This window comes from Anopheles ziemanni, chromosome 3, assembly GCF_943734765.1.
Source record: "Anopheles ziemanni chromosome 3, idAnoZiCoDA_A2_x.2, whole genome shotgun sequence".
Classification (NCBI taxonomy): Eukaryota; Metazoa; Arthropoda; class Insecta; order Diptera; family Culicidae; genus Anopheles; species Anopheles ziemanni.
In genome coordinates, this window is record NC_080706.1 from 84,679,262 (window position 1) to 84,706,472 (window position 27,211).

General features: G+C 44.3%; 4 protein-coding genes across 5 annotated transcripts in view; 3 read left to right on the forward strand and 1 right to left on the reverse strand.

Annotated features, from left to right (window-relative positions):
• The window catches only part of LOC131288480 (uncharacterized), a 59,801-nt gene extending 51,521 nt beyond the window's left edge, over nucleotides 1-8,280 (forward strand). The window contains exons 2-8 of the mRNA XM_058317618.1: nucleotides 1,241-1,461; nucleotides 1,542-1,680; nucleotides 4,145-4,356; nucleotides 4,422-5,496; nucleotides 5,816-6,548; nucleotides 6,627-7,547; nucleotides 7,599-8,280. Coding sequence (XP_058173601.1) covers nucleotides 1,241-1,461; nucleotides 1,542-1,680; nucleotides 4,145-4,356; nucleotides 4,422-5,496; nucleotides 5,816-6,548; nucleotides 6,627-7,547; nucleotides 7,599-8,280 — 3,983 coding nt within the window. The remainder of the gene's footprint in view (nucleotides 1-1,240; nucleotides 1,462-1,541; nucleotides 1,681-4,144; nucleotides 4,357-4,421; nucleotides 5,497-5,815; nucleotides 6,549-6,626; nucleotides 7,548-7,598) is intronic.
• Nucleotides 8,281-12,284: 4,004 nt separating this feature from the next.
• On the reverse strand, nucleotides 12,285-15,246 carry LOC131287757 (protein aubergine-like). Of its 2 annotated transcripts, XM_058316841.1 has the most exons (4): nucleotides 13,650-15,246; nucleotides 12,828-13,583; nucleotides 12,477-12,749; nucleotides 12,285-12,379 (listed from the first exon to the last, which is right to left on the reverse strand). In XM_058316841.1, exons 1-3 carry the CDS (start codon nucleotides 15,116-15,118, stop codon nucleotides 12,485-12,487), a joined length of 2,490 nt encoding a protein of 829 aa, XP_058172824.1. In that variant the 5' UTR covers nucleotides 15,119-15,246; the 3' UTR covers nucleotides 12,285-12,379; nucleotides 12,477-12,484. The 2 variants fall into 2 exon arrangements, with proteins under 2 accessions (XP_058172824.1, XP_058172823.1); XM_058316840.1 differs by having other exon boundaries at nucleotides 12,291-12,749.
• Nucleotides 15,247-21,867: 6,621 nt separating this feature from the next.
• Nucleotides 21,868-23,730, forward strand: LOC131288423 (uncharacterized). The gene is made up of 4 exons (XM_058317555.1): nucleotides 21,868-22,004; nucleotides 22,661-22,936; nucleotides 23,331-23,427; nucleotides 23,520-23,730. Exons 2-4 carry the CDS (start codon nucleotides 22,915-22,917, stop codon nucleotides 23,575-23,577), a joined length of 177 nt encoding a protein of 58 aa, XP_058173538.1. The 5' UTR covers nucleotides 21,868-22,004; nucleotides 22,661-22,914; the 3' UTR covers nucleotides 23,578-23,730.
• Nucleotides 23,731-24,883: 1,153 nt separating this feature from the next.
• On the forward strand, nucleotides 24,884-26,791 carry LOC131283967 (eukaryotic translation initiation factor 5). Its single transcript, XM_058312814.1, has 2 exons — nucleotides 24,884-25,154; nucleotides 25,244-26,791. The coding sequence occupies exons 1-2, from the start codon at nucleotides 24,942-24,944 to the stop codon at nucleotides 26,435-26,437; spliced, it is 1,407 nt and encodes a 468-aa protein (XP_058168797.1). The 5' UTR covers nucleotides 24,884-24,941; the 3' UTR covers nucleotides 26,438-26,791.
• The last annotated feature ends 420 nt before the right edge of the window (nucleotides 26,792-27,211 follow it).

The window sequence follows — 27,211 nt, forward strand, 5'->3', positions numbered from 1 at the left end:
TTCTCATCATCACGTTTCCAACGACGACAAACGTATGCCATGCTTTCCTACGTTTCTCCTACTGGTCTCTGGTATCCATCATCAAATATGCTTCAATGGCCACCTTTCAATGCGCGTTATGAAGGTAAAACATAACTTGATCCTTTATGACATCTGTTACGGTGAAATCTGCTGCCCCTTCTCTCATCTGCATTCCTGCAGAATGCAAGCAAACGCACGAACGGTGCACAATTATCACTCGGATCGGTCGGAAACATTCTTCCATCAATCACGCGTCGCCATCGATTTGACATCCGTTGCGACGTTCGACAGAAACGTTTTAAAACCATCGACCGTTGTTTTACCGCGCAACAAAGTTATGGTCAAGCCGAGGGATGCTGGCTACAGGAAAGCGAATAGGGGTGGTCAGTTGGAAAGCAAACCAAGAAAAAACACCAAACATGCCGCACTGTGATCGATAAAGTGAAAGGTTTACCGAGATCAACATTGCCGATTAATGATGGTGCGCTGGTGTACTGTAATTTCTGTGTCTTTTTTACACTTCTACTTACATGCGTAACCTCAAACGGTCGTGTAATATGCGCTCGAACATGTGTGTGGTTAGCGGAGGATTAATGAAGTAGATTAATCCGTAGATGCGTCTGGTTTGCAACAAGCTATCGTTACTAAGAGATCTATCGATGCTTCTGAATCTATCGTCGATGTTGACAAATGTTATTCCATTCAAGCAGGAAAAAGGTCTTAAGTTCAGCCCCTGATACTTTATAACATTTTGAACAAACTGAACATAACTAAGGCAACTGTGAAACGCCAATAAAATAACCAGAGTAAAACTTAGATATGTCGAAAGCAATCAATTTCAATCAATCACTCCTAATCGAAACGTACCGTGATCTGAAGCTAAGTTTGCAAATTCGTTCACAACATTTCTGCGTTCAAACCGAAAGTTTGAATCCATTTATAACCTTTGGCGGATCGTAATGTGTAAATCTGTTCACACCGACCTGCCAGGAGTTAATTGGCACAATTAAGATGGATTACCATCAAACTTATCGCGAAAAAATTAAAAAAAAAACTGTACCGACCCCTTCATTGGGAGCATTCGATTTCGGTGGCGAAAAGAAGAGAGGTGCGACCGCCAACACTTCCGCTTTGAAGTGTTAATTAGCGGGATATGTCGTGGTCCCGCTTCAAACGATCCGGTGCTTATCATGTGTGCGTTCTTTTCCCCTCCCCGCAGACCCCCAGCTGATGCCGGAAGACCCGGAGGCGACGGCGAAGGGCGAGTATGCGTTCGACAATCCGGCGTTCAAGACGACGGAGGCTGGCGGCGCGGCCAGCAACAGTGGAGCGGGAAATGCGCCTGCCCCCAACAAGACCGGTTCGCCGCTCGATCCGAGCTGGACGTCGAAGCAAAACACCATCGAGAAGCGCAAAACCGTCGACGACAGCTACGTGACCGTAAGTTCAGCGCGCGCCCATCGAAGTGTGCCAATAATTCCTAACCTCAACAACACTCTTTGCACTGCTCTCTTCCCCAGGCGTCCACACCACGGCTGGTGGCGCTCCGTGGTTCCGACTTCACCGGGCTCGGTGTCGAGGTTTACGGTGGGCTGAAGGAGGGAATTTTTGTCAAGAAGGTGATGCCCCAGGGTCCGGCCGCTGGTCTCGTAAACACAGGTAAGTAAGGCAACGGAAGAGAAAGAGCGAGAGGAAGGGGGAGGTTCAGGATCAAAGTTGTTTTTCTACCTCACCAATTTTACGACCCTCTAATACATACCGATTATAATCCAATCAGTGTGACAACACACACCCATCCGTGGGAGCAGCGGGTCGGATGCTACGATTACGTCAGCCACTCTCGAGATATACAAAGTTTCGTTGGTTTTTAAACTCTAGAATGTAGAATCATAAGATGGTACATGCACCTAAACCAGAGATATTCGAAAGTGGTAATTTAAAGAACTGTATTTTCGATATCCTACTTAAAATATATATATATTGCAATTTATAACTTTTTCGTCTGTTGTGTACACTAATATTAATTATTATATTTTATTAATATTAACTATTACATTTTCGTGCCAATTTCTATATTATCGCCACTTAAAACATATCAGACGTTGTATATTAACTTTCCTTAAATTAAATTTATTTTGTAAATTTATTAACGCATGTACTACACATAAAAAAAATAATTGAAAAAAATGTTCCAGGAAAACGAATAAAAAGTTTAGAAAAGAGTTATTCAAACTGAGTGTTATGCACAGTATATCATTTTGAATCTATGAAATAGTGTCAAATTAACAAAACTTATAAAAATAGTTATAATAGTTTAATAGTTGGTAGTAGTCGTAAAAAAGGTAAAGAACGAACAAAGCTGTTTCTGATCCGAAAATAAATAGCACCTAAACCATTTCAAAAACGAACAATTCATTATCAAAAACCTTTTTAAAACGGAATATATATCAATGTATATTAAAAAATATATTCCACAGCTAATAATGCTGTCCTATTATTGTTTGTTATTGATTGCATTACAACTTATAAATAGCTAATATTTGCAAAACTTTTCCAAAACGTCGTGCCGTTTGTATTTTTTCTAGTGGTGTTGAAAAAAAAAACAACACCACGCCGCACTCACGTTTCATTAAGAAACATGACCCGATTCTACCCGTAGAGCGTGTAAATAAGACGGCAAAATTTTAAAGAAACAAACCCACCGACCGCGAGGCGTGGAATGTAGCGACCTCTCGGCTAATATTTACCCTGCAGCGTTTCATTCATACCTTATCGCATCTGCTTGAGTTTTCGGAGCCGGTATGTGGATGGTTCTACATCTATAGCGCACGAATGTGGCCACATGTCTGACGTCACCGAGTGCGGGTGAAGACTACAGTAGCGTGGCGGTAACTGAATCGCTCGTAAATGATCCTTTTAAAATCGCATAATTCCGGTGAACATCTTTTTAATCTTTGCACATCTCAAATGCCCATGGTGACGGCAAGTTGTTACCTAAAACGATATTGCAAATATTATAGCAAAGTTAAAGAACAATCAAAATAACACATTTGATCTCTAAATTGGATTAGAATCTACAAGTTTATGAAAACGTTCCCAATTTAATCAACAATCGAATAAAACAACCATTATACCTTACAAATGCTATCGACACGTTTGCCTTCAATCTAGCGATCAGTCTTAATAATTGTCATTTCACAACTTTATGGCTTTGGAAAAGGGTAAAAATATCGGCGATGCTATTCCCATCGTACTTTTACCGTGGTAACCCTTCTTGCAGCTGCCTTCTCTGATCGTATCCATACATATTGATACTACATGGAATCGTTTCACTTCGTTCGGGTGAAAAAAAAACAACAATTTTGCAGATATTGCGTAGCGCTCAATCAACTAATCCCATTACGATACCGTGCACCCTTTCGCTTCGGTCAGGCAAGTTCGAACTCTCTTGCCGCCAACCAAATTCCACGCCAACCACGAATGCTGCAAGTGGGTCCCTAGGTTCGCGTACGGTTCGTTAGTTCAACCAACTGGTTATTTGGCGGGTTACGACATCGAACTTGTACGGTCTTTTGGAGCGCAGGTTTGGCGGATGCAGACGCCGAAATTCTGTGTGAAGTCGAATTTTCATCGTCGGCCAAACACACTCCGAAGGTCACCGAGGTGCTTGAGATGTGGAGCTGGTTGCTTTAACCACCCGAATACTTTCTTGCTCTCCAATCAATTTGAGACCATGGCGTGTGGAAATATTCCATGCCGGGGACCTGTTTGTCTAATGGTTCTGTGACGTGCCGCTAACGTTTTCTATGCAACCTGTCCACAAAGCGTATGGAATGCGATGCTAAATTTGTCCAGAGGCAGCTTATAACCCTGGTACATTCGTTTTAGAGCCAATTCGATTTTAGCAATCGAAAAAATTTCAAGCCTTGGTAGACGAACAACTAGGCGAAGAAAAACAATTTGGAATAAATCGAAACCACAACTCCTGGCAAACTTAACGGAACGGTTGAAATTAAAAGATGCAAAATAGAGGAACATGTGGTGAAGGGACTGTGTCAGAAAAATAAAATAGAATCAATACTATTTCCGTGTAACATATTTTATATACTCGTATCCTTCGCAGGTGACAGAATTACGAGCATCACCATCGACTTCCGTCACATCGTACAGGAGGACGCGATGACAATCCTGAGCTACGCTTCGCCATATAACGTCCAGCTGGAGCTGGTCAGTGGCACGAAGCCAATCGTACCGCAAACGCAAAGCCCTAAGCCAGGCCATCAAAGCCTAACGCACCCACTGTATCGCTCGAGCAGTCAATCAGATTTGAATACGGTAAAATATTCGTGCACAGATCTTTAAAAATGCCAATGAATTAATTTGCTTCTCTTTACGTATAGATTGAACGGAACTCGCGTAAGAAGCTGTTCCCGAGCGAAGACTCACCGTTGAAGATGGACAACCGTGCCGCAAGCCCGACCGCACTCAACAAGGTGCTCCCGACGGTCCACAAAGAGAACGAACGTGAGCCGAAGAAGCATTCGTTCAAGCAGCAGATGAAGGAGATGATCGAAGAGAAGTTCCAATCGAAGCACGCCGATGTCGACCGGAAGGGTGGTTCCAGTGCGACCACGCCGACCGGAACGAGCGGCGATGAACCGGCCGGCAAGAAGGGACACAAGTTTGGCATTCGCGTCTTCCCACCGTCGGTCAACGATAAGCTGTTTGGAAAGAGCCCGACCAAGATGCAGGCGGACAACGAGAATAACTTCAACATCGAGAAGAAAGAGTCGGACGACAGCAAGCGGGCCGAGGAGCAGTCGTCCTCACCACCGCCGGTGGTGAAGAAGCGCACCAAGGAGCCGAAAATGGTACCGGACGTGGTGGCTGCCGGTTCGGATGAGAAGGTGGTGAAGCTGGCGGTCGAGGGTTCGAATGAATTTCAGCGTCAGAACAGTCTCACGTCGAGCGGGATCCGTCGGGATGCAGCTGGCATACCGCAGGAAGTACCCAGCTTCATGATGCAGGCAGCAAATGCGGCCCGAGACAATCGCAAATCGGCGGGTGCGGCTTTGGCGGCTTGCTCGACCGCGGACGCGGACAACAAGCGCAAGGGAAAGGCACCCCGACCGCCGCAGAACGAAGCGGAGCTGGACGAGAGCACCGTCACCGTGGACACCAACCTGAGCAGCTTCGATATGACCGAAAACGGAGGCAGTCGCGTGATGATGACGCTCAACGGTAGCGGCGGCTTGGACATGCCGGACTGCACGAAGGAGCCGGACTCGAGACGGATGAATTTTTCCGACAACTTTGCCGAGGAAGTGTTGAACTGCACGATCGACAGCATCAACAATATTGAGCAATTTAACGAGACGGGCCCTAGCAACAGCTCGACTCCGAAGAGCGAACGCAAGCAGACGTCAGACGAAATCATGATGGCGGGCGAGTTCCGTCCGTCTGGAGGAAATCATGGTGAGTAGCTCATGTTTAAAAACTTAAACGGAATCTCTTCGAAAACTTGGTTTGGTTTCACGTTAACACGTTAAGTGCCATGGCTATCATTTTTGACGTAATCTCTAAAAAATTGAACATTACAACAGGTTTTCCAAAAACGTTGATTCTACCAATAAATTTTATAGACAAAATTTATCAATAATGATTGTACCAGAAACTGCTTAGTTGGACAGACCGAGTCTGATGCCCATTGAACTCGGAAGATTGGCTACATTTGAATCTAGTTGGCCTTTTTTTTTTAAAAAAAACATTTTTTAAAACGTTGTACATCTTTCAGCATCCGACATCGAAGTTCTACCGCGTGGAAACACAATCGAGCTGAACTCCAGCGACATTACCGTCCACCAGAGCTCGCCGAGTCCGACCCCGGCCAGCAGCAGCGTGGAGGACGACGAGCAACCACCGTCGATGGACGAGAGCAACCGACGCACGGCCAGCCTTGGCGACCTGTCAAAGCTTGCCGAGAAGCCGCACTCCAACGGTACGGGCAGCAACAGCAACACGCTCGAGCGTGCCCAAAGCCTGGAGATAACGGGCGATTCGGCGAACGTGACGGTGGCGAACGGAACCGGCGCCGGTGGTGACCCGGCCCAGCAGCTCGATGGAGCGAAGAAGCGAAAGATTTCTTCTGAGATGGGACAAGCATCGTTGGACCCGAAGCTGGATGCGGCCGAAGCGCTCAACTCGCTGCAGCGCAACCGTCTGAAGGGTGCGTCGGCCTGGGGTAATCTAGAAGATGCATACAACTCGGGCGAACTGCTGAACGGAAGAATGGTCGACGAGGAGGAGGAGGAGGACGAGGAGGAGGAGAGACCGGAGGACGGTGGCACGGTACTGATGGCTCAGGTTGTGGTGGTGAAGGAAACGGAGAAGCCAATGAATCAGGCCATCATCGTGGCGGAGGCACCGAAAAAGCCACAAATGGACGATCGTGAGGAACACGTTTCGCTGACGACGATCGGTGGTGGGGTCAATTACGGACCGTATGTAGGGGACGAGGAGAAGAAGCCACACCAGCAAACGGTGGAGAGCGGTGGTGGTAGTCTGGTTAACCATCTGGTAAAGATTGGTGGTGTAACGACGGCGTACGATACGAACATCCCGGACGATGTGAAGGTATCCCGGTACCCGTTCGGTAGCCTCGAGCGGCCTAAGTCGGACGTGCTGAAGAAACTGCTTGGCCAGCAGGAGGAGCTGGAGAACACTCCGTCGGTGTTCATTTCAGCCGATGGTGACGGTGAGAGTGCTATCAGTAAGATAAAGATCGAAAGCAACCATCATCAGCAGCGTTCGTTCGATATCGGTGAACCGATCAGCCTGACGTTGATCAACCCGGGCTCGACGGAGATCTTAAGCACTTCACCAAATGATAAGCCCGGAGAGGTGGCCACCTCGCAACTGGTCACAAGCAGCAACACGAACGGTGTCAGTAGCATCAACATCTCCTCAACGGAGCAACACGGCGCTGGTGGCGTAACGCTGGTCAAGCCCATGCTAAACGGCAGTGGTGGCATGTCGAAGTTTTCCTTGCTCGCCGACAACATCGTCACCATCTCGACGGCACTCGACGGGCAGGAGGAACTCGGCAACGAATCGCAACCATCCTCGATCGTCATGATCGACGACGAGAAGCTCGACTTCAGTCTACAAACTTTGGATGATTTCGACGACTCGATGGTAACGCCGCCACCTCCGGTGGACTTTGCCAACAACGAGCGTGAAGACGATGTCCACCATGGCCAGCGCACGGTAACCTCCATCGAAACGGAGGTGAAGAGTGCCACAGTTACCAATGGTGCTAGTGCCGTCGAGCCACCGCAACCTCCGCAGCGCAGTTCGATCACGATGAATCGCCGTGGAAGTAGTGGACTACAAGCGCCGGGTGCCCCCATGACCAACGGCGGCAGTGGTGTTGGTTTCGTGACCGAAATCACCCTGAAAACCTCCGAACCGACCATGGCCATCACGCCACCAATGGCTGCCGAACGTCCGCACCAGATGAACGGAATGTTAAAAAATTCCAACGACGAGAACAATACTACAGCCACAACCATGACCAGCACCACCACCACCACTACCAGTCCTACGGGCAAACCACCGATCGTTTCGAAGAAACCACCGAAACCGGACAGCAAACCGACGACACCACCATCCCGGATACCGGTCGAGCGGCGCATGTCCAGCGAGCACAGTTTCATACCGCGCAACACCGAGATCAAGTTTACCACGGCCACATACGAATCGTCCGCGACCGGCACACGGACCCCAACCACTCCGCGTCCCCACGGCGCCGGTGGCATCGATCAGCTGCGGTCGACCTTTGAGCGCTCGAACTCCAAGACGGAAATTCCCGTACTGATCCGCCGCACGTCGATCCCGTCGATCAGCCTGTCCCCGTCCGGCTCGGTGACCAGTGGTGGAAGCAGCAGCAGCACCACCGGCGGCTCGATGAGCAACCTCAGCTCGATTTCCGGTGGCTCGCAAACCAAAGCCAGCCCGTCCCGCATCCCGGTGTTCAATTCGGTCGGATCGTTGGCCAAACTCGGCCAGAATGGGCACGACGGTGGAACCAACGGAAGCCGATCGCCACCCTCGCCGGCACCGCAAACGAACGGCACTTCCGGTTACCACCACACGAACGGGATTCACAATAACAATAACAACAGTCTGATCAACAACAAGGTGTCGGTCAGCATCACCTCCATTAAAAATCAGGCCAAGTATCCAAGCGGTAAATTTTAAGGCCAAACAGGATCAATTGGCCCCATCCGTCCAATCCAGTGTGCGTGTGTGCTTGTGTGTGTGTGAGAGAGAGAGAGAGAAAGAGAAAGCGTATGGATGCGTCTGCCGGATGTAAGTATGTGTGATTGTGTGTGAATATATTAATTGAAATCATTACCGAGCAAGAAAACAGGAACGCGGGTTTTCGCTATAGAATGTACTTACGCAATAGAGTGTATTTAAAAGTAGTTGTATCCAATCCATCCCACGTTGCTGTGGCCCAGTTGCAGCAGTTGAGCAAAGACGGTCACACTACACCTTAGAAGGCCGACGTCCGACCGGAATGGAAAAGATACACCAGCAAACTCCGCGTACCACCATCCTTATCCAGCATCCGATCGTCGGTAGGATCGTCGACGAAATGTTAGTTTTGCTTTGAATTTGTTTGGCCATATTATCACGTTAACCGTTATTAAGCGCCTCTCACACACCCGTACATTTGTTGTATATCAACTTGTTGGGTACTCGTTGTTGGGCGATCGTTTGTCGCTTCGCTTGGACCCATCGCTTCCGTTGAGGGGACGGAAGGTAAAATGAGTGTATTAGCTAGTTTGTAGAATAATCCGCAACGTTAGTATAAAGCGCCATGCGATGGTGTAACTGCATGGCACCGATGCTATTACCACGGCATTACTCTTGTTTGCTCTAAATCGGTCGTCCTTCTTGAACCGATAATACACTGCGGTATCAAAAAAAAAGAACAAATCAGAAACTCCATCCAATTTACCATTTACCGAAAACGACAGGAGAACAAACGGTAGACCACGAAACGGAGACGGAAGTCCGTTCACCTACCGCCGTGAGAGGAATATGTTATTCTAATACCTTAGTTTTAATTCCCTAGCATATACATTATACGAGATGCACCTACCTGTAACATCACGTGCACCATACTTAAGTTTATGAAAAGCGGAAACGTAATCGACGTGTTCGCAGTGGAAGGTGAGTTAGAATAAGGAAGTGAAACGTATTCTCGATAGTAACAAGAGCAACAAACATATGTTGAAAAATCTAAAGAAATTATCTAAAGATTACTTCACGGAACCGTTAAAGGAATGCAATATATTATCGTTCAGTTTTTCTCGTTTTTAACCGTGTTTCGGGTGTTAAGATTGTTCAACATTAAAGTTAAAAATAAATATGATATACAACAGAGTAACACGAAAATATTTTTTTCAACTGTCCCAATTTCAGAGCGTGTGGTTTGAAGAAGGTACAGTATGAACCATTCTACAAAAAAAAAACACAATTTCCAGCTGGATCACCAATTTCTATTCGATTCAATTGCTGGCTCCATCTTTACCGCCAAAATGTGTGGCGTCAAATTAGAATACAAAAAATACCTCGAAACCGATGCACACTATTAAATTGTTTTTACGTACATTATATATCCATGTGTTGCTATGTTCGAGTACATTGTCCTGCCGATAGCTCTAGTCCATCGCTTACCTCCTTTTGCGCATTATGCCACGAAACTATATTGGTAACCGTACCAAATCTAGCAGGCTCCGCGCATGACACACGTTTTTTTGTGACTGGTTTTGCGCGTCGTGGAAGGAATATGCGTCACCAAAACACGTGACGAAACAAGATCGTGTTCTGGATTTGATTTGCGTCTCTTCCGATATATGCTCACACCGTTGCCTTCGTTCGTGGGGAGAGGACACCATTGTATTGCTTTTGTCCTTCTCCTTTCTGACATTGCTTTGAACATTGAAATCTTTTAAATTCTCAGTTTTCCGTCCTGGTTGCGTAACACAAACGAACAACTGAAAAAAATGAACACGGAGACCGGAATGGAAAACATGCTTTGTATTCATACTTCGGAATCATGGTAAGGTAAGGTGGGGCAGGACGCGCCCCTTAAGCGAAAAACATTATTTTCTTCTATTCCTTTCATTAAAAAGTCTCCAATTTTTAAAGTTAGATAAATAAACATCTTTTTTATGTATGAAAAATATCAAACACTATATCAAACTAATCAATTTCATATTAAATAAGATTTTCGAAGGGCCTTTCAGTTTTTGCTCCGCTGACAATAGTGGGGCAAGATGGCCCAGCCGGTGGGGCAGGACGCGCCACTACGTAAACATGGGGCAAGATGGCCTAAAACAGACAGGAGATGGACCAAGGTTGCTTGTTGAAAGGTTAGTCTATGCAGAGGCACTAGTAAACAGTCCGATCTGAGCCCCTGTAACCCACATTGGATTGAATTTTGTGGTGTACCATTCAAAAGACAGTTTGGGTATAAATTCGTTGCTGAATTCCGAACAATTATTGAATATTTTCACGGATCTGTTTTTGGCCTTTTATACAACCGCCTTAGTACAACCTTTACAATTACATCAACCTTGCAGGTAGCACTTCTGACAGAGTCAAAATTTGACGTTTTGTAATCCAGATGATCTGTGGTTTGAAAACACAGTTGAATATCATAAAAAATTAACACAAATTTCATATGAAGAACTAAAAACTATTCGTTTCTTATGAAACTCACATGGCATGTTTAATATTAGACTTATTTAAATCAACAATGCGTTGATAATGGAGGCACCGTGCGACTGGCTCTAGTTTTAATGGTGCGTCCTGCCCCATTGTTTACATTTGGAATGCTATGGCGTCTTGCCCCACCAAGGCCGGCGCATCTTGCCCCACTCTGAGGATCGTCCGTTTTATGTAATTTGTTCAAAATTTTGAGAATTTTAAAACAGTTTCTCTTCGGTATTCGTTAAATACCATTATCAGGTAGTAAAAGAAGGCCTCGGTGTTTAAAAAATATTATATCAAAGCATGCCATACCTTACATAAAAGTGACAAAATATTAGATCATTTAGAGTCAATTTGGTTTTTTCTCGTTTTCTTTTTGAAATGGTTATTTCGTGCAGTGAAATTTACATAGTCTGTAGTAGATACGTTGATGAACATATTCTATTACTTAAATTATTTTTAAATGGCTTAATTCAGCGAAAAACAGGCCGGGGCATCTTGCCCCACCGGCGCGTCTTGCCCCACCTTCCCCTACATATATTTTCTTGGTGTATATATTTTCTGTTGCAATGTCGTAAAAACATAAGCGCAACAAACACAATCATACAAAGTTTGCTTTTCAAAGGGTTTCATGTACGAGCTCAATGTTCCTCTGGAAGTGGATAGAGGTGAGCACACGTTAACACGACGTTTTGCGGACGGACGACCCCGGATGTAGGTCAGCTTCTCGTTGAAAAAGGCAGCGTGGTTCACACATCGGCAAAGTGAGCGAAAAAAAAAACCGCTAGTTTGAAGTAAATATCCTAGGGATATCCAATCTAAGGGGTTTCTTTCTATCATGTAATTTATTCGCGTCAGTTCCAACTAGAAGTCTGAAAACGAATGGTTTAAAGCTGAGTTTCCTGAGTTGTAATGTTATCTGAAAAAAGCCTTCCCTGATATCTGAAAGTTTGACCCAGAAACAATGTTTCACCAATACTAATCGAATTTAAATAATTTCCACGCAACTCTCATAAATTAAACGACTTGCGAACTATACAAATTTCCCAATATACTCGCATTAATCTTGGTAAAACAACCATAGCCCCAAGAATTCAAAAACTGGATAAATTCATCATTCAGGTGAAAAAACAAGGCGACAATCAATTTGATATAGTAAATTTAAAAATTCATTTTATTCATAAGTTCATTGGTTTGACAGAACCTATGTAAGGCTCGTTTCGTATGTTTACGTAAGAGATGATCAAGAGTTACAAATTTAAAAGAAAATGAAATATGATTTTGAAATAGAAAACCGAAATTTGTTCATTGAATATATGAAAATGATATCAATTGTGCAATGGTGGTTCAATCAAGAATAACAGTACAAACGAAACAAAATGGTACAGCGCTGTAGTTATAATCTCTTATAGGACTAAGCATACCGCACACAAAACGGCCATGCCGAAAGTGTTCGTTGCGTTGGTTCAATAGTTGTGGTTTTTTTTTCCTCAGGCACATCTCACGACCTTAACTAAGTGTGTAGTAGAGTGTACCACTGGCATTTTAAATGGAAGATTGTCACCGCCTTCGGCTACGAAAATTCATTAACATTTGTACTTCTTTCGTTTGAAAAATTAAAAAATAATAAAAAAAAAAATCGCCCTGCACAACAACCTCCTCTCTCTTACCTCCTAATTTAGAGGTAGTAAAGACGATTTTCGAGCTGCTGATGCGGCTGCTGGTGGAGGTGCTGCGACGTGAGGAACGCCAGCTTGTGGGCGTACTGGCACACCGCAGGAACAGCAACGGAGCCGCACCAGTTGTAGTACACGTGAGTCTGTTTTGATGTGTAGACCTGAAGCTGATCTGCCTTCAAACCACTCTCGTCAAAAATGACATTGTATCCGGTAGGCGAAACAGTCCCTTGGCGCACGGACTGTGAAATTAGGTAGAAATCCGTCCTAGAATATGAGAGAGAGAAACCCACATGGTGACATTCTTTTCTGCATCTTTCCCAACTATTTCAATATATCTCATACCTTTCCGGCAAAGTGATGATATCATCAACCACCGTTCCGGGCGGTGGATTGCGGCCACCCATGAAGAGCCGCGTGTTGATACGCTTGTTCACCACCACAATTGTGAGTTGCGATTTGAACTCACTGTTGACGTACACTTCCGCCAAGCGCTTTTTGATGGCGTCCACCTCGTGTCGCACAACATGTCCCAGCTGGCCCTCGCCAACACCATCGCGGTACATTAGGATGCGCCGTGGGAGCACCCCTGCACCGAACTGCTGCTGATAGGAGCGCAGCGCTTTGACGATGTTGGTGGAGATGAAACTCGACAGCTCCTCGCCACGGGCGTGCGGCTCAATGCTGGAAAAGTACCGCGGCTCCGGACCGCCGCTGGTCGCGTACATCGTAGCAACGAGGGCACCGTATGACTTGGACTTATCACGCGCGTCGTGGCACACGTCGAAACCCACCACCATCACGCTACTGAGAGGATTCTTCACGATCCATGGGATACCGCCCAACTTACAATTGAGCTGAATGGCTACCTTCGTCGCTACCGACATTAGGGTGCGCGGATTGCCACCCTTTGGTGTGATCGTGCGCGCCTTGATTACCTGAGTAGGAATCGCCCGATCAACGCAACACTTTTTCTTGATGGCACTGTAACGGTCGGCATTATCATTCGGCACCACGCACATGATCAGCTGTGGGTCTTTGTTGATCAGATCGTTCAGCACAGCTACGTAAGAGTTGTTATTGTTGTCCCGTGTCAGCACCCTGGAGGAAAAGAAAATAAGATTAGTACAACATGGGAAAATTCGCGCTCGACTTCAGCTAACTTACGTTTGCGGGTGGGCAATCATGAAACCAACTCCCTTGGCCGCGGTCATCATGCAGCCGAGGAAATCATTGATTAGCCCCTCTTGGCCACGTTGACACACGACGTACCAGTTGTTCAGCGGAATCGACTTAAATAGTCGATTATTACGAAAAGCCGAGGTCCAATCAGCTTCCGCACCGGCCGGAATGCCGGGTGCATCGATGCGGAAAATTATATTTTCTTGTGGGAGGGTGCGAGCTGGAACCTCCACCAAGCGCCGATCAAGCTCGGTATTCCAATACTTAAACACGTCTCGACTCTCTTTGGTTTCCTGCAGTCGCGAATTGAACTTCTGCAGGCGCTCGATACGCTTATCCGCTCCGATACGTGTGTGGTCGGCGATGGCACGCATCAAATTGAAATCTCGACGCATCTCGTCTGTGATGCCCGTCATACGGCACAATTCTGGCACGAGCATGATAGGACCGGTAACACCGGAACGCTGCATGCGCAACGACGGCACGGATACCAGCATCGGTTGCTTCGGGTCGCGAATTTGAATGTTATACTGTTGTTTAAAATAATCGACGAATGAAATGGTCGAGCCGTCCTTTTTGGAGAAGGTCGAGGATGGAGTGGTCTCGAAGTCGACGTCTGTTATTTTGTATGTTTTTTGGTTGTAAATCGACATAACCACAGACCCAATCAAGACGCTTTTGAACTGGTCTTTGAACCGGCCGGGATTGCGCATCATATTTTGGAGCGCATTGTAGCATGTTTCGGTTCGCAGGACACGGTGTGTGATCTCGATACACAACATTACGTCCTGCTCGTGCTGGCGGATAGACGTGACGTAACCGGGATAAAGCTCCAGTCCGTACTGCGGGATGGCGATCTTTGATACAGGATCGAAGAAATGACGGTTCATCTCCAATAGTTTAAGACTGGCCATTGCTTGACGATGCATTAGATTTAGGATCATCATGGCTTGTTCCGATGCCATGTCCACAGTGCCAACATGCCGAACCGTCATTTTATAAAGAATATCCGTCCGGGGGTCCTTCACCTGAAGTTCAACCATTTCGGTTTTAAGCTTGTTATAAAGGAACAGCATAGTCCCTTCAAAAATGTAGGGCCCGAAAGCAGCCCCATGGATCCGTAGCAGCGCGTGGATGACGCGCGAGTCCTCCACCGGCGGATCGAAGTCAATGCGATACTGGAATACCACACCTCTATCCAGACGGTTCAGGCGAAAATAGTTAGTCTTTAAGACCATCTTCGAACCGGTTGCACCCTGCTTTGATGGCGCATTTGCGAGTCGAGTCACGACGACTTCCGGCATTGCGCGCTTTCCTCGCATGGCTCCACGACCCGTGGCATCTCCACCGTTGCCACCGCCGTTTCCGCCTCGTTGAGGTACAACCGCAGACGACGACGGATCGGCCATTTTGGCAGCCGGTTCTCCTCCACCATTTCCTCCCGCACCAGGCATTTGCGACCTGGGTTGTTTCCAGTCGGGCTGCGGACGACCGCCACCAGCTGCTGTTCCTCCTGTACCGCCGGCAGCGCCACGGAGATTACCACGTCCCCGGCCTCGTTGAGCTGCTTGTTGTTGTTCCATTATTTGTGGTTCCAAAAAGAGCTACGAAGTGAAAAAGAAATTGAGAATAAAAGTAGTGAAATTTTTATTAATGAAATGGTTTAACTTGAACTATTTGAAAATCAGTTTCTGTTCAGGCTGTGCGAAAAGTATTAAAAAAATCGTATCTGCTGCCAAAAGGAAAAGATTAGAATTTGCTAAAAAAAAACAAAGTGAATAAAAGCCCATGTTATGTATTGTTCACATACGAAACCAAAATAAATTTGTTTGATAGCGATGGGCAAACAATTGTCTGGATAACGAAAAATGAGGAGCTGGACGCGAAGCATGTAATACAGACCATAAAGTACGACGGTGGAAAGCGTTGTTATAGCGCCGAATTGCACACTTCGGCAATTGGCAGCAAAGACCATCGCCGGTTTACAAATCCCCTTCAATCCACACTGGATAATCTCACCATGTGGGCGGCCAGCCTAGGTATCGAATTTTCGCCTCAAAAATCGGAAATGACACGGAGAACAACAGACTGGTTAACCCGGTCTTTGATGTTTTTCTCTATGGCACAAACATCACAATTGCCAGAACTTTTGGATACCTAAGCGTATGGTTCGATACAAAAAAAAATGTGTGGAGGTCACATGTCAATTCCTTACTACAGAAATGTAGTAAGAGGATCAACTTCTTGAGCTCATCCCTCTGATCTCCTGAGGCTATACCAGACCACGATCTGGTTATGGTTGCATCTGCTTCCACTGGGCGGCCGAGACGCACTTGATCAAGCTCGAGCGGATCCAGTACCGTTGTTTGCGTATTGCTCTAGGAAGCATGAACTCAACACATAATATGTCCTTGGAATGGTGATGCCGCTGATTCTTCGTTTCACCCAGCTTTCGCTTCGCCTTCTTATACGAGCCAGTGTATCTAATCCTTTAGTGCTAGAGAATTTTGAGGTGGGCTCAAAATGCAAAATCATGAAAACTTTTCATGATTTTCTATCACTTCAGGTCTGCCCTAGCTTACATTATCGTACTGCTCTCCCAGAATCCTACAATTCCCTAATTTCTATAGACACCTTATTCAAGGCGGAAACCAAGGAAATGCCCGATTCCCTACGCACGATGTCCATTCCCAGAATTTGTGTGAAGAAGTTTGGCCACTTACCGACGGGCAACACATTTTACACAGACGGCTCCTCCTCGCACGAAGGCACGGGTTTCGGAGTGTTTAACCACACCTCCGAGATCTACCATAAACTGCGCCAGCCATGCTCCCGGCTACATTGCAGAACTGATACCCATCTTTCATGGACTGATGGATGATCATCAGCGCGAGACCACCTGACACTTTTCACATTTTCATAGACGGTCTAAGTGCTGCTCAGCCAATTCTCTTAAGAGCAAAGATCACATTATTCATAAAATACACGACGTCTTGTGCTCAATGTTTGATAAAGCGTTCAGGATGGATATCGCAAATATAAGTTCCAGCGTATTGCGGCATTGTGGGCAACGAAATGGCCGACATTCAAGCCAAACGCGGTGCCCACGAGGACAGCTTCTTTGAGAGGCCGATTCCGCTTCACGAGTTCCTTTCCATGTCACAACTCTGCTTATCTAGGTGGCAGAGGAGGTGGGATGATGATGAGCTCGGGAGGTTTCTGCATTCGATCACACCCCAGATAACTTTGCGCCCCTGGTTCAAAGGATTCGGAGTGGGTTGCGCGTTCATCAGCATGATGTCTAGACTTATGTCAAACCATTTTGCGATGAATGGACACCTGCAACGTGTAGGCTTGGTTGACTGCAAAGCATGCGGCTGCGGCGAAGGATTCCACGAGACTGACCACATCCTCTGGTCATGCGTGGATTTCGACGCCTCACGTCCCAAACTATTAGCCGAGCTCCAGGTATTGGGGAGGCCCCCGCGACCCCCATCCGTGACATCCTGGGGCAAAAGGATTTCAAATACGCGTGGATTTATCTTTAAATATGCCAGAAAAATATGGAATCGCACTGTAAAACAATCCTGCTTCCATCCAAATTCCCTGTCTTCCTTTTGTTGTGTGAATTAACGTGTAGATATGGATGCAATGGACCTCGAGTACGGGATAGCGTGTGGTAGGGGGCGGCATCGCTTGCGGCTGCCGAGCACCACACATGCGATATCCAGCCACCCCGCACCATCCACAAGACCCAACTCACAGACCACAGCACAACCCGCCGGCACAGTCCACAGCCAACCCGTCAACAACTGAGTTAACCCGGGATAAGGTTACAGCCGCGGTAAGCTGGAGAAAATGCCACGCTACAATTAGCATTAGGTTAAGAAAAATGTAATATTTTTGGTAAAACAAGTACGATACGGCTTGGCCATCCAAATATAAAAAAAAAGTCAAAGAAAGTGCGGCAAAATCGCAACTTTCAGCAGTTTACTTTTACCAGCAGGATAACGATCCCAAACATACTGCGCGTTTGGTGCAGGAATGACTGATATACAGTTACTCCCAAAAAGACAATATCGAACTTGAATTCACCACAAAATTAATTGATTCGATGCCTAGCCGCTTGAAACCCGTTTGGTAATCCCAAAGGAGGCCAAACAAAATATTAAAAGGTGTTCAATAAATCTTTTTCAATCTTAGTTCACATTGTATACCATGATTTTCATGAGTTCTCAATATTTTTTAAAGTTTGATCAGGTAAAGGCCTAAAATTAAGGCTGCACGTCGGCAGATGCAAGTTGCAAGTAAGTAGGCAAGTAGCCGTTCGCACTGTAGCAAGTACTTGCTGGTAACTAAAATCACTCACACAAACAGGATGGTATGCATTTTAATGATTTGATCTTCAATAAATAAAAAACAAATCTTTGATGCTACAAAATAATATTCCTGTAATAAAAGTCGGAAGTTATTCAAAACCAATCACGAAAACTAACAAGTTTTTATTTGGCATCTTGTAATTAAACGAGTTGTCAACCTCCTACTTTTGCCTGCAAAAATAAACTCGGTTCTATTGTATTTCTATCGGCAAAAATTACTCGGTTGTAAGTAACTACTTGTTGCTAGGCCCCATTCGCACAGAGCAGGTACGCTGCAACTTGCCACTTGTCACTTGCCGCTCATTGCGAATTAGCCTTTAAAAAAATTGATTTACTTACATTTGATATTTATTTAAATTCCCTGTAATGTATTTCATTCAAATCCACTAATGATCTCCTATCTACCGACAACAATAAAACTACCACTAGATTGGTTTAAATCGCATTATTTAAGGTCGAAGGAAGCGCAAAGGTAGAAAAATTGTTTTATGAAATAAAATAAAATTCGATATTTTTCAATACATTGCTTTATAGTCTTCTACAACAATATATCAACTCGTACCCACTATTGAACATGAATTTCAGAGACATAACTAAAGACAACTTTCGATAAGGACGATCGACGAATAGTCGTTCAAATTTAACTTCTATTGTTGGGGCAACATTTAAGGGAAACAAAAAGCAGATTCAGTAGTAGGCTTTCACCTACTTTTTTGTCGCTTACTTTGTTATCTTCTTTGGTGGCTTTAGCATCACTTTGTTTAACGGATTGTCACACACGACTAAAGATATTTATTTTCTTCCTTTCCTTATCGCTTTCTTTTCATTCTCCCATCATACCCTGAACATGTACATTTTCATGACGAGGCTGAAATATGATGCTCAGCATTCTTGGTTGCATTGAACCAACTAACACAGAATACCATAACCAAAGAAAACAGTAAGTGTTACAAAATGTGGCATCATCAAAATACACAACTGCATGGATCGACAAAAAACTGCCTAACCGCCATTTTATTCCACTGAAAACAGTGTTAATGGTGGCGATCATATCCACGATATTAAAACCAAGAGCGTTTCGATACTCCGAAGAAATAGAAACCTCAAAAATATAGGAACATAGTGAATCTGTCAATACCTATTCCCAGTACCACTCAAAGGTTTTCACAAAACTTGACACAAAACGGGTACAACGGAACCAAAAACGTCCAAACACGTTTGTTCAGTTCAGCCGGCAAGGCAAACAAAAAGGGCAGCGCCAATGGCAGGTAAACTTTCGGTTTCCCTCGAAGGACCTAACTGACTATGTGTGAGTGTGTGGCGGAATTAGACGGCACGCGGGCGGATGCGTGTGCTTCTAAGTATAAGTGGTTTGATACTTCCAAAAGAACAAGGCCAATATTCTTCGGCAGCTGCTTTTTAGTCGGCGATAAGCATGTACAGTACTCACTCGAAACGAACAATCCCATACAATCAAAACATAGAATATATACAGATTATACGTCATTCGATCGGACGCCAAGCCACAACCATTAAGCTGCGTCTCAATTATTTACAATACCGAAAAATGATCTAGGCACGCTTGTGTAACAAAATGAATAAGTGTCTGCTATCGAAGTTGACGGCGGCCATTTTATTTTAGTTATTCCAAAAAGATACTATTTGGCACTTCAATGACCAAAAATTATGCACCTTGGGAAGCGAGCGAAAATGTCATTTCAGAAAATGCAATGATCAAATTACATACCTTTTCACGCTTGTTCACATTAATTGATCAATGCCGGTCGAGCTAGCTGCACTGAACTGCACAATCACTAAACTTCACTCGCACTGCTCTCACTAATTCCGCAGCAGGAATCAAGTCTAAATGGAGATACGTGTGAACTGAACGACCTACTGAAACGAAATGAAACTCTTTTGCTGGGTCAGTGTTGAAATTAGTGTTGGCAGAATCGGGATTCGGAAGATTTGAAGATTCGATCCCTAGACGAGTTCTACAGATTCGAATCCCATTTGACAGATTCTAAAGATTTGAATCCCATTTGACGGATTCTAAAGAACAAGTCGATCTGTAGACAACCCGGTTGACAAAAATTCAAATTTTTTGCAGCTGTCATGTAGTACCAGCAAGTTTTTCCATGGCAGATTGCTGGGACTCTTGCTGGCACTACATAGTACCAGCAACAATGTCAATTTCTGTCAACCGGGAATTTCAGAAAGATTTCAGTTTACGAGAATGGAACGTTGGATAGAATGGATTGAACTTAGGTTAAGTTATTCGTGATTTAACTTTCAAGTAAAATTCATGTATGTACAAACTTACAACGGGAAACCTCACATCAGAAATTCATGTCATGTTTTTATTATGGAAAAGGCAAAATATCAGTAGTGATTTGATGCGATTTTCGTCATATTTCTCTGAAAAGACTAGAGCGATGGTGGTATTAATTTGATTAGAAGATTGTCAAATACATATGCTGATTCTTAAGTAAATTATTCACTGAATTTAACAAATATAACGGATTAGGATTAGGATTTGGAGTTTTGGAATTCGGAATAGATTTGAATTAATAGATTCAAGTCCCTGTGGGATTTGATTTTCCAAACACTAGTGGAATTGAAAGATTACCTCTGTCAAGCATACACGGTATACATATCTGTGGTATGCCATGAGACGTTGAATTTGATGAGGTTGGCTGATGTCAGTGCTCTGACGAGTTGGCCCTGCGATTCTCCTGCGACCACATTCTCCTGCGAAGTGTCAAAGTAATAAAAAAAAGAAGAAGAAGGCGAAAATGAAATAAATGTAAACATAACAAACCTCAAAAACAAAATCAACGGACATACGGTGATAAGTTTACGTGTTTCTTTTGTAGTTACGGTAATATTCATTTTATAGCTAGAATTTTTAATTTGAGATTTATTTCCCCGTGATGAAACTTTTTTTTTATTTCAGAAACTTTGACCTCCTCAGCCATTCGTCTCTGCCTATGATGAAACTAAATTACATTTCCGTTGGATTTTAAGGTTAATAGGCAGTTTTTTTTCGGCAATGTGGCACCCGGTGCAAATGCATAAGGCGATAATGTGATGGATGCATATTTTACTTTTAGTGTGAACTGAAATAAGATCTTGTTTGCTTTGAAGGAAGCTTTTTGAGTAAACTGAAATATCAAAAATAAAAACAGCAGAGAATGACGCGTGCCTAGACTATCAAGAACTTTGCGCTTGCATTAACTGGCGACAGCATTGGTACCGCAAAACGCGGCTACACGAACCGCAAAGATTTTGACGTAAACTTATACGGTTTTTGAGTTTGCGGTTGGAGTTTGCGGCTCGTGTAGCGGGCTGGTAACAAACCACTGACATCTACCGTAGGTTCCGCTTTGTTCCAGTTACCTTGATATTATGGAAAAAATGCTAAATGTTTTTTTTTGCTTTTTGCTGCTGTTAGTATTCATCTGTTTAGCATGAATATATATATATATATATATATATATATATATATATATATATATATATATATATATATATATATATAATGCCTACTAAAATTAATATAAACTGTGATTATCATCGAAATAATCGAAATTCTTTCTATTAATTATGATCATTCTTTGACAACCGCAGACAGATACAACCCTGGACTTGCCACAACATAGCATAGCCCATATATGATCTGTGCATACTTTGCTTCGTGACGTCTTTCACACTCGAAGAAACTAGCAAGTGAGACTAGGAAAGAAGATATATTCGCCATAAAACAACATTTAAGCGCAAGCCCTTCTTGTGGGAAGACTATGAAGCATGCGTTTATCACGTTGCAGCAAATTTTTCATCACTTCCAAAGTAGTTCGTGACTTCACCAGTTGTGTGGGAAAATTGTGAGCAAAGTTTTGCGATAGTTGCTTCAATAATCCGTCGGGCGTGTATGTGTTTTCCCATCCATTTTCCATAACGTGTAAGTATTTTTGACATTTTCATAAAATGTTCGAGTTATTCTCGGTATGGTAGTTGGTAAATTGCGTGAGAAAAATCTTCGCCATTCTTTTCCTGTTGAAATACCAGGAGGGACGTGGTAAATTTCGTCTCTTTCTCTCACACGCATTCGAGCGAGCTCACGACGGTCTCATTCGAATCAGCGAGCAATTTTTTCGCATGGCAGCAGTAATGAACTTAAAACCGAGAAATTTTACTTGCGTAATGGTTTATTGAACTCCATCAATTAAAGCCACAATGTCGTCAAAGTTATTAAGCCAATGGCAGCGTGATTAGAATCGTATTGATTTTTCTATTCACATTCGAAAATGGTATTGGTAACAATGATAAGAATTTTAGACTCGCCATATTTGTGAGGCCCAGCTATGTCGTGGCTCCCTTCGATCTACAATCGAAAGTAGTAACCTGATTTCCTCCGGTGTCGGTTATGCTCGAAATATCCTGAGCCGCAGTCTTATTGATCTACGAGGGTAATGGAGGACAATTTTTTCAGACAATTGTATGTGGGTATCGCCCTCTTTTCCATGTTGAACAATTAGCAAGTTGTCGAGCTATTGAGCGCAGGGAACATTTTGCACCTATCAGAGATTTTTTTCTTTTCTTGAATTTATTTCACAGCTAAAACATATTTGCCTTACGTGTCGACGGCATTACGTATGCACGTAGCGTGAATCCTAGAATCGCTGGAAACAGCTGCAAGAGTGCACTTCCTCTTCTAGCCAACATCTGTCGTCTGCATCATCATCATCCGAGCGGGGTCGAAGTGGAAGTGCGTGACGTTGTTTAGGTCTGCATCCTTACTGATTTGCCGAAAGTTGGGTTAATTGATTACCAGCCAAAAGGATCGCCTGGAGCGGCGCCTATCGTTTTATATGCCTTTAGAAAGCGTACAAGGTAAGTGCTTCACAATATTATAGAAAAGTAAAGTCTGCGGTTGCCACGAATGCAACTTTGGCGAAGAAATAACTACCCAACCAAACCACCAAAAACAATACTAGTTTCGATCGTATAATAAATGATTGACAATGGAAGGTTTGTTTCGTAAATGGTAAATGGTAACTGTTCCTGTTTGAGAGCTTTGTTTTCATAATAATTAAAAAAAGTATCATTACGTTCACCATTTCTATTTGATCCATTATAAATTCAAATTACCATAAATAAGGTCATTAATCCTGCGTTTTATAGATGTGATTTACTGATATCTTGTAACAAGCTATCCAATGATAATTTTTATCAATCCAGTTTGATGCTTTAATATTTCTCACTTTACTTTTCTCTTTGTTTCCAGAAACACCAGCACTCAAAGGAGCACCGCTATCTTCCATATCACGGAGTTTCAGTGGTACGACGTGCATGATTTCTCATAGGAGCAGTAAAAGTCATAGGTACGTTTCTTAGTGTTTTTGCTGCTGCTCCACGAACACATCCTTTGCCTAGCAACTGATGCATTTTCTTTCATTCTTTCAATCGTTGGCAGGACTTCAAAATATTCTAGCAATAGACACCGGAAATTACAACCGTTCAGGGAAACGTGAAAAATTGAAGCAAAATTAGGCACCTGTATATTTTTATTTAAATTGTGATAAGTATCGTCTTAACGAATATATTGTACGAGCTGTGCATCGCTAATCCGTCGCTACATTCGCTCGCTTAAAGCAGCGAAAATCAACGTCTGCATTTGGCGAAAGAGTGTCTCCCGCATTCGTTTGGAACAGCAAGCTGAAAGAGGTGAATATTCTCTATTTGTGGTAGGAAAAGAATGTTTAACATTTCTACTAAATTCTACATGAGCTATCAAGAATCAAGAAGATAAACTGTTCTGGTGCGTCGTTACTTTGCCGACAGTTGCTTTTTGCCATACATACGAAAATTTAAAAAAAACTCGACACGTATATAAACACCTAATACTTCGGGAATAGGCTATAGAATAGCTTGCAATTTGTTTGACCGTAGTATTCGATTATGCGTTAACTATCGTTCTTATAATTCAATCATACCCTATTTTCTTTTTCGTTGCTAAATGATACTCGTTCAAGATTGAACATTTCTAATAATTAAGGATTTTATTCTGTTTTTGTCATTTGTTTGTATTGATTATGCACGGTAGATTGATCTGCGAAAAAGGCTACCTTGGTAGACAGTGGAAGTAACGTGTTGGTGTGTTTATAACTAGAGGACAATATATATATTGTTGCCTCAGTGTCAAGGCGGAAAACAAATCCCGTACCACGTAGGACGGGAAGTGAACAGAGGAATTGATCCTGCTGATTTATCTCTAAGAAAGAGGGTCGATAAAAGCCCCACCACGCGCCACCATCACCACATCATCCCACAAATGCTTTTGTCACCAACAACAACGGCACACAGCAGATTCGAGTACGCCGTAATCGCCACTGGAGGATTGCATTCGCAAAAAAATCGACCGATCATCGATCGCTTCACCGGTGAACAGATGAATTTGGTCAGCTTGCAGCAGCCGTCTCGTTGGTTTCGTTAAGAATCATCACCACAACGGTGCAGTGCTATCTGAACCCTTCTCCCCATCCATAGTTGAAACACCCGGGGAAGAGTTGTTTTGCATGAAGTAGAATCACGAGCATCATATACTATCGTTAGGCTGTCGGCGCCGGCGTTCAAATTGCAGACGGACGATCTGGTTCTGCGTTCAATAGCCGAATAGATCGGATCGAAGAGTTCCCGCTGACGAACACCACTTGCGAGTGTGTGAACTATAGTAGGAACGAATTCCTGAGTCTGTAAGGTATATAACTTTATCATTGCATTTCATTGTTTGTAATTAAAATCTCATATAAATCATTCCATTAATCTTCGTGCAGATCAACAGCTTCGTCCCGTTTGTTGTAAAAAGAGTGCGCTGCATCACACGCCTGTCGCAAAAATGGCTACCGTGAACGTGAATCGCAATGTCACTGACATCTTCTATCGCTACAAGATGCCGCGTATCAACGCGAAGGTGGAAGGTAAAGGTAACGGCATCAAGACGGTTATTGTGAACATGGTGGACGTGGCCAGAGCTATTGGACGGCCTGCAACCTATCCGACGAAGTACTTCGGGTGCGAACTGGGTGCGCAAACCCAGTTTGATCACAAGGTAAGAATTAATGGGAGTGTTTTGCGCTGACTGGTTGAGTTCGGTTGTAATTGATTATGACCATTATTTTTTTCTTCTATCAATTCTAGAACGAACGTTTCATCGTGAATGGATCGCATGATGCGACCAAGTTGCAGGATCTACTCGACGGGTTCATTCGTAAGTACGTGCTGTGCCCTGAGTGCGACAATCCGGAAACCGATTTGCTGGTCTCGTCCAAGAAGGGAACCATCTCGCAGGGCTGTAAAGCTTGTGGTTTCCACGGTCCCCTCGAGGTGAACCACAAGGTGAACACGTACATCATCAAGAATCCGCCGAACGTGAACCCGGCTAGTCAGGGTGCGTCGTTGACTGAAGGAAAGCGTAACAAGCGCTCGAAGAAGGGTGAGAACGGTGACGATTCGACGGTCGGTCTGAACACCACCGCCAACGGATCGGCGCACGACAACGGTGAGACCAACGGTGATGAGTCACCGAACGAGTCGCTTGTGGGCACAACCGGGAGTGTCGTGGCTGCGGGTGTAATTGCTAACGGCGAGGACGATGTCAGCTGGACCGTCGATACGTCTGAGGAGGCGGTGCGGGCCCGGATGCAGGATCTCACCGATGGCGCCAAGAACATGACCGTCTCGGACGACTTTGACAAAACGGAAAAGGAGCGCATGGACATTTTCTACGAGCTGGTCAAGAAGAAGCGGGACGCAGGTGAGCTGGACAACTTGCAGGTGCATAAGGAGCTGGTGACGGAGGCGAGTCGGCTCGATATCCAGTCGAAGTCGACGCTGGTGCTGGCGGAATTATTGTTCACTTCCAACATCACGCAAGAGGCGCGCAAGTATCGGAATTTGCTGCTGCGCTTTACACACGAAGACAAGAAGGCGCAGAAGTACTTTATTGGTGGCCTAGAGCAGATCATCTCGCTGCACGCCGACAAACTGATGGACAAGGTGCCCGGCATCCTCAAGCTGTTCTACGACAGTGACGTCCTGGACGAGAAAGTTATCCTCGACTGGTCGCAGAAGGTCAGCAAGAAGTACGTGTCGAAGGAGGTTGCCGCGCAGATCCATGAGCGGGCCAAACCGTTCGTCCAGTGGCTGCAGGAGGCCGAGGAGGAGGAGTCATCCGAGGAGGATGACGACTCGGAGGTCGAAATTGAGTATGATGATCGCGCGAAGGTGGATTCACTGCGCAAGGGACCGACCAAGCCGGAACCGAAGAAGGCTGCAGCTGCTGCCGTGGAGGACGACGAGGATGGCGAAGATCTTAACATTGACGATATTTAAGCCTCCTCTGAACCTTCTACCAACACCTTACTTCTTTTCTTTCGCGTTTTGTCCACGTTTTCTCGTGATCCAAAGGACGATGAACAAAGATATGCATAGTTAGCCTATCGAAATCCCTCGAGAATTTTTCTCTACACAAATCAGGCAACTATTTTCACCTGACATTGTTTCTTAGTAAGAACATACCTTTATCGAATCGGCATGTAATTGAACTGGCTTTTGTTGCTTTGCTGGTTTGTCCAAAGAAAATTAGGTCCGCACACCCCTGGCTGGTAATGGGTTATCGAAAATCGATCGCTAATATTCTGTTTGATATTCGCGATTGCAATACCGACCGGTTGAAATTACGAATTACGTACGAATGTTGTGTGCTGTAGGATGATCACGAGAATACACACAGTGGAAGCTTTTAATTCGAAGAATGGCATGGCTTATGATCCGTTTTTTTCCTTATCTCTTTCCTGTGTTAGTATGGAAATAAACATTCAAGCATATAAAAAATAAACAAAAAAAGAATAAAAATTTTCATTCAGTAAAATACAAACTTTTGTTTTACTTTCCGCTTTATTAGAACCTCAAGCAGTAGTTAACTTTGTCACATTCAGTACAATTTCCGCTTATCACTTACAAAACCTCTCGTGAACTTTCACATTTTGAAAGCTTAATTTTCTATATAATTTTTATTCTCTCAAAACCCTTCGGAATGTTCCTCAGCAACGTTACGAGACGTTAGTTGCAAGATAACGCTACCCAAATCTGCGCACGAATGCATCA

Bases quoted from the DNA above. Each gene is read 5' to 3' on its own strand.
- LOC131288423 (XM_058317555.1), top strand. From the start codon at position 22,915: ATGCCTTTAGAAAGCGTACAAG. The intron at 22,937-23,330 runs GTAAGTGCTTCA...CTTTGTTTCCAG, and splicing joins GCCTTTAGAAAGCGTACAAG to AAACACCAGCACTCAAAGGA. The intron at 23,428-23,519 runs GTACGTTTCTTA...AATCGTTGGCAG, and splicing joins AGGAGCAGTAAAAGTCATAG to GACTTCAAAATATTCTAGCA.
- LOC131287757 (XM_058316841.1), bottom strand. From the start codon at position 15,118: ATGCCTGGTGCGGGAGGAAATGGTGGAGGAGAACCGGCTGCCAAAATG. The intron at 13,584-13,649 runs GTAAGTTAGCTG...CTTTTCCTCCAG, and splicing joins ATGATTGCCCACCCGCAAAC to GGTGCTGACACGGGACAACA. The intron at 12,750-12,827 runs GTATGAGATATA...CTCATATTCTAG, and splicing joins ATCATCACTTTGCCGGAAAG to GACGGATTTCTACCTAATTT.
- LOC131283967 (XM_058312814.1), top strand. From the start codon at position 24,942: ATGGCTACCGTGAACGTGAATCGCAATGTCACTGACATCTTCTATCGC. The intron at 25,155-25,243 runs GTAAGAATTAAT...TATCAATTCTAG, and splicing joins AAACCCAGTTTGATCACAAG to AACGAACGTTTCATCGTGAA.